Source organism: Cherax quadricarinatus, chromosome 33, assembly GCF_038502225.1.
Source record: "Cherax quadricarinatus isolate ZL_2023a chromosome 33, ASM3850222v1, whole genome shotgun sequence".
Classification (NCBI taxonomy): domain Eukaryota; kingdom Metazoa; phylum Arthropoda; class Malacostraca; order Decapoda; family Parastacidae; genus Cherax; species Cherax quadricarinatus.
In genome coordinates this window covers 25,599,196-25,605,251 of record NC_091324.1, presented here as the reverse complement: position 1 = coordinate 25,605,251, position 6,056 = coordinate 25,599,196, and the positions used below count along the sequence as shown (strand labels likewise).

The window sequence follows — 6,056 nt, the reverse complement described above, 5'->3', positions numbered from 1 at the left end:
AGGTAATATGGTTTGATTCGAGGAAGAAGGTAGCTCCAGTTACTCGAATCAAGAGCTCTCCACTCATTTAAGCACCTTCCTTGTATTTGAGGCATCATAAAGAGGCTGAGGAATGAGAGGTAATCAGATATGACTGAAGGAAGAGCAGTTAACCTGTTTCCTCAAATGAAAATCCTTTATCGGTAGTGATTAAAAGCACTATATGACAGCACCATCAAGGGCTGACAGCCTATATACGTGTATTAAAGAGAAGGGTAGATCATCATGTACATGTGGCCCGGTGCTTACCAAATGTTATTACCAATATTCTGAGGAACAAAATTTATAATAGAGATAAATTTATATTATAATCATAACTAATCGCTAAACCCCTAAGAGTCAGACAATTTATAATTTCATCACATCAACAATGAGGTGTAAAACTCCATTAGTGCCAAAAATTAATGGGACACCTTGGGGTCCAAGAATGGAGATTATGAGATCTCTGAGCTTGGTGGCATACACGGGGTAAAAGAAGGCCATATTGGCTACTGGCAGCAGTGCTTGTAGTACAGTCAAGACTACTGTCAGGAACGTGGGGATGACAAAGCTCTGAGTCACATGACTGGAAGCAGAGGTGGTTTTTGTGGTGGTATTGGAACCTCCAGGAGGAAAGATGCCATTCCAGGCACTTGTTCCAGTGCCTTGCTCATGTTTTTTGTTGGCATTAGAATCATTTGTGCCTGCTGTTGTTAAAGAGCTAATATTACAGCAGCGAAAGCTATTCAAGCTATTCACTTGTTTAAAAGTATCTTTTGTCTCAGGTTTCATAATACTGTCTGTAGAGTTGAAATTAACTCGTATTGACAGAGTAGTATTAACATCTTCAGCCTCTGCTGAAGGCATTCCAATACTGTCGATTGAACCAAAACCAGGTTCAGTGACCACTGACTTCACAGCTGTATCATCAGGGGCATTTAACTTTCTCGCATCAGATAGTGGAGACACAGTGACTGCTGCATAAACTTCTGGAGCGAGAGATTTATTACCGGAGGTTGTTGTATCGACTGGATTGTCCATCTCAACTGCTGTGGGCACGAAAGTGGTGTTGCCGGAACTTCCATTAACAAAGTTTAGGGAGAAAAGAGCTGGTCCGTCCATGGCTCCACCATTCATTTTCTGCGGCAAAGAAATGTTTTAAAATAAAAATACTTCAATTTATGACTAATAGATGGCAAATACAGGCAGATTTAATACATTCAAAATGTGTACTAAGCCCGTGTAGGTCATACAGCTCTGTGAATAGGAGTGTGCAATGGTAGGGGTTAGTGGAAGTGTAATAGGTAAATTTCTGCGAAGTAAAAGTTAATATATTGAAAGAGAGACTTTTGGCAGAGAGATAAAGCTAAATGCGCCAGGGCACTGTAGATATCAGAAGTAAATTTTGAGTATTTGTTAAATAGGACAGTAAAATGTGGCGAACTAACAGTACCATCTTGGCAGTCCTCACAGAGAGGTGCTGGATGTTTCTCCATGTGGTATCCATGTGAAAGTCGCGTGTTTCTGATTCATAATCGTGAGTATATTGTCTCCAACTGCTTTGGGGAAAAGGACTGCCAAAAACCCAAGTGTTTACCTGGAGAGTGTTCCGGGGGTCAACGCCCCCGCGGCCCGGTCTGTGACCAGGCCTCCTGGTGGATCAGAGCCTGATCAACCAGGCTGTTACTGCTGGCTGCACGCAAATCAACGTACGAGCCACAGCCCGGCTGGTCAGGAACCGACTTTAGGTGCTTATCCAGTGCCAGTGGTTTGATATAAAATGTATGTTCTAACTTGGACCATTGTGGCTTCCAGTAGTTTCATAGTTTGAGAGAGTACCAGAAAACAATTCCAGGTTAATAATAATAATAATAATAAATTAATAATTGCCACAGGTACAAGGTATGCACACCATAGCTGACGTCAGTGACGTACTACTATATAGAAAGCAGAGAATTTCGGGCGAATTTGATCAATTTTGCACCAAGATGCGACCCACACCAGTCGACTAACACCCAGGTACCTATTTTACTAATAGGTGAACATGAACAGAATGTGTTTTAAGGAAACACGTCCTAATGTTTCCGCTCGTACCGGGGAACGACCCAGGACATCAGTGTGCGAGCTGAGTGCGCTACCAATCGAGCTATTATGTACAGTGACAGTAAGCCGCCCACTCTTGAGGGCATGGAAAGTTTTGTCAGTCAGATATAGCTAGTTTCTTATCGTGGTCTCTAAGGTAATCCGTAGGGGTCGTTGGCTAGAGGGAAAAGAATTTTTGTCCAGGTTGATCTTCAAAATACTTCGTGTAGGGAAAAGTTTCCAGTTGGAGTGTTTCCTAGGATGTGACGAGAGGTACGTTACAGTAGAAGTATCGTTTAATATGCGACTAGATCTTACGGGTGATGGCTTCAAATCAGTCTGTCCCTCGACCTGCGAATGATCCGAAAATTTTCGCCGCGCAGTGGAAGATGCCGAGATCATGTCACCTTGTACATGTACTTGTAGAAATAAAGATATTATTAAAGTAGAGCAAAGGTCAGAACTATCGAGGTTGTCACGTAGAAAGTCGGTACCGCGATCAAGCAACAAGGAGCTGCCTGAAAGGGATACTAGGTTCTGGGGAGTCAATAGGCTTGCAGGGGTTGTCAACAGTAGCAGATAGTGTAGAAATTATTACTACCCGTATCCCAAAAGTAATTACCACCCCCTCCCCCCCACAAAGCTCATTATTCCCCAGACGACCTTCAAACCGAACAAGGAAAGGCTTATCCGTTGACTAAAACAAATGACCCAAGGGTGACGAGATTTATAATGGGCAGCCACATGACCAAAAGTGGTGCCAGCTCGCTTGACCCTAGCCGAATACATCGCCTCACCAGAGATTGCAGAGCAATGCAGAAACTAAGACCAGCTGATTGACTAAAATGGGACCAGCACTGAATATCCCGTTAGACGTCTGTCCTCTTACCAAGACAGCATGTTGCCTACTCGAAGGCCGCAACTCCACTGTCAGACAACTTCATAAAAGTGGAAACAAGAAGTTTACGGGTCACCGGGCACGTAAGCGCACAGGGCAGTGTTTAGTTTCCCTAAACGGGTTATACCCATCCTGAGGTAACCCAGTCCTACAGGACCCCAATGGAAATAAGTCACTGTCTGACTTTTTTGGGTTATCCTAGGTTCTCTACACATATGCTGCTATGTATGATAATTCTATGTAACTGTATTTGTGTATACCTGAATAAACTAACTTACTTACTGATGGTCTTAATCCCCAGACCGAGTAAGCAAAAGACCTACCATCAGGGGTCCTACGGGTAAAAGCACTGAAGACAAGCATGTCGCATTTAACACAAAAGTTTTATTAAGAAGCATTTATATATTTCACTAATGGAATTTTGGCAGTGTTAAGATATACTTACCGGGTGGACTTTGAATAAGGATGCTGTCAGCTTCATCTCAGCCCACACCACGCACCTGCACAACGTCACACATTAATTCATACACACACTACCTAAAACTTGTTATAATAATGCTTTAATTCTACAGCCCGTGGCTCCCCGTTCAGTCAGTTCAAAGAAAGCGAGGGTAATATGGAAAGTACAATTACGATATCTCACTGTCTGACTTTTATGGGTTATCCTAGGTTCTCTATACATATGCTGCTATGTATGATAATTCTATGTAACTGTATTTGTGTATATCTGAATAAACTTACTTACTGGGAGACTTTTTTAATTATTAAATTCATGATAAAATGCTAACCTGCTCCCGCTTCACACACGGAGGGCTCGGGTTCGATTCCCGGCGGGTGGAAACATTTCGACACGTTTCCTTACACCTGTTGTCCTGTTCACCTAGCAGCAAATAGGTACCTGGGTATTAGTCGACTGGTGTGGGTCGCATCCTGGGGGACAAGATTAAGGACCCCAATGGAAGTAAGTTAGACAGCCCTCGATGACGCACTGACTTTCTTGGGTTATCCTGGGTGGCTAATCCTCCTGGGTTAAAAATCCGAACTAAATCTTATCTTAACTCATCATCGGCATAAGGGCATCTCTCCTTCAGGAGACCCGTGTTCGGTAGACTTTCTCTTAAGCATCAATAAAGTCTACCTTCCACGCAAGAGAAACTGCGCATCTCCTCCAGCCATTCACCCTCAAGGTTATTTAATAATCTAAGCATATTAATCCCGTGAAAAAATTGTAGTCATTCGAACATTCCCATAAGAGTATCTCCGAGGCACTTTACTGGGAAAGGCGAAAGAAATTTACCATCCCTCCCTTTAAATAAAGCCCTAATTTTTATGTAAGCGCAATATGCAGCACAAAATGGCACGAAGTTTCAGAATGAGTACCTTTAAAGTCCTTTTTTGTACAGCAAATTAAATAAAAAAAGTAATAAATAGCCAAAGCATTCAATAATAATTACAATCACACCACCTACATCGATGAGCAAATTGTTCTCCATAATTCAACGAAATAAAATAGTTCTGCAATATTCTGTAATGACTATATAGGATGTACTAATATTCATATAACATAAGTATGGCAAAACATCCATTTTATTAATCCAGATAAAACTTGGTAGTCAGCAATTAACACAATATAAACACAGTCAGTGGATTATCATCAAAAGATGAAACATACATATTAGCAGGTATAAAAAATAAAGGTGATGCTTGTGTCTGAATTATCATATTATGTATTTCATACCTATGTTGGTTATTTGGGTTTAATACCAGTCGATTGTACGAGCCATTGAGGCTGCATGGAACCTGTTCTCCACCAGTTAATAGTACTTTATTCATTAAAATATAGAATAAAGTAATTTCTCAGGACTACAGATAGATACATACACCTCTGGGTGTATGTATCCTGTGTGAATAATACACCAGGGAATGGGTTTACTTACCAAAATATAACTCGGGTCCACGTCAGCTGCACGACCATTTTTCACCAGCACCAGGAGGCAACCTTTGTTAATAACGTGGTGTTGGCTCCTGCAGGCCCTCGGAAGTAGCTTGGATACTGCTGGATGTAAATATTAGGTACTGCTGGATGTTGATACGAGGTGCTGCTGGTTATTATATACCGGGGGTACTGCTGGATGTTGATAATTGGTGCTGTTGGAAGCTCATAGATAAAACACTTGATCAGTTACACAACTCTGTAGCAGTAACTGGGGTACCCATAGCCTCTCATCCTTGCCCAGGCTTACATTGCTTAACTCACTATAACGTGAAGCTCCACACACGTTGTTACTCCACAAATAATCTGAATTCAGACGTGACCCTTCATGGAACAATAGATGGCGCTCAACATTCTTGTCCTCATTTTATGCCATGAATGCTGCTTTTTTTTCTTTCTATATATAGATTCTTTACCTAACACTAGCTAAATGAACTTTATATATAATTGAACTACAAGGCACAATTTTATTAGAAATATGTTAGTTTGCGTTGCATAATATTTTTGTTTAGTGATTCCTGTTAATATTAAAGAAAATTGAAAATAACTTATTTATAGAAAACGCAACTAAAGTAGAGGCGTAACTATTACTTTATTTTTTATCATTTCTTATTATTTTTTCTCCCTCTTCTACCTTCTTGCCAGAGGAATGCTGACAGTACGGTTCAGATGGTTCTTTGCACTGCAACATCCTCACCCCACCTCCAGGACTGAAATCCGACCAACCAATTTCTCCCGAATCCCTTCATTAATGTCAATTTTGCTCACACTCCAATAGCATGTCGAGCCACAAAAATAAACGCTTCCGTTCAATCCTATCTAATGTGCTGTTGGATGTCCAGGTCCCTAGCACTCAGTTTTCTTTACCCCTCTCCCCTCCCTCTAATCCTCTTTTCCTCCACCCCAGATTTATGCACTTTTCTAGTCATCCTAAATTGCTCTCTCTCTCTGTAAATGTCCCAATCACCTCAGCAAGTCCTACTCAGTTCCCAGAATAATATTTTCGGTAAACCATACCTTATAATCTTCAAGTTCCAGATATTTTGCGTAATATTCACACCATAC

General features: G+C 41.2%; 1 protein-coding gene across 1 annotated transcript; it reads right to left on the bottom strand.

The window, feature by feature from the left end:
- Positions 1-328: 328 nt before the first annotated feature.
- Positions 329-5,275, bottom strand: LOC128693841 (uncharacterized). Its single transcript, XM_070090946.1, has 3 exons — positions 4,936-5,275; positions 3,444-3,498; positions 329-1,158 (listed from the first exon to the last, which is right to left on the bottom strand). The coding sequence occupies exons 1-3, from the start codon at positions 4,971-4,973 to the stop codon at positions 388-390; spliced, it is 864 nt and encodes a 287-aa protein (XP_069947047.1). The 5' UTR covers positions 4,974-5,275; the 3' UTR covers positions 329-387.
- Positions 5,276-6,056: the final 781 nt, after the last annotated feature.

Excerpts from the sequence above, each read along its gene's own strand:
- LOC128693841 (XM_070090946.1), bottom strand. The coding sequence starts at position 4,973 with ATGGTCGTGCAGCTGACGTGGACCCGAGTTATATTTTG. Across the intron at positions 3,499-4,935 it reads TGGACCCGAGTTATATTTTG|GTGCGTGGTGTGGGCTGAGA; the intron begins GTAAGTAAACCC and ends GACGTTGTGCAG. Across the intron at positions 1,159-3,443 it reads CCTTATTCAAAGTCCACCCG|AAAATGAATGGTGGAGCCAT; the intron begins GTAAGTATATCT and ends TCTTTGCCGCAG.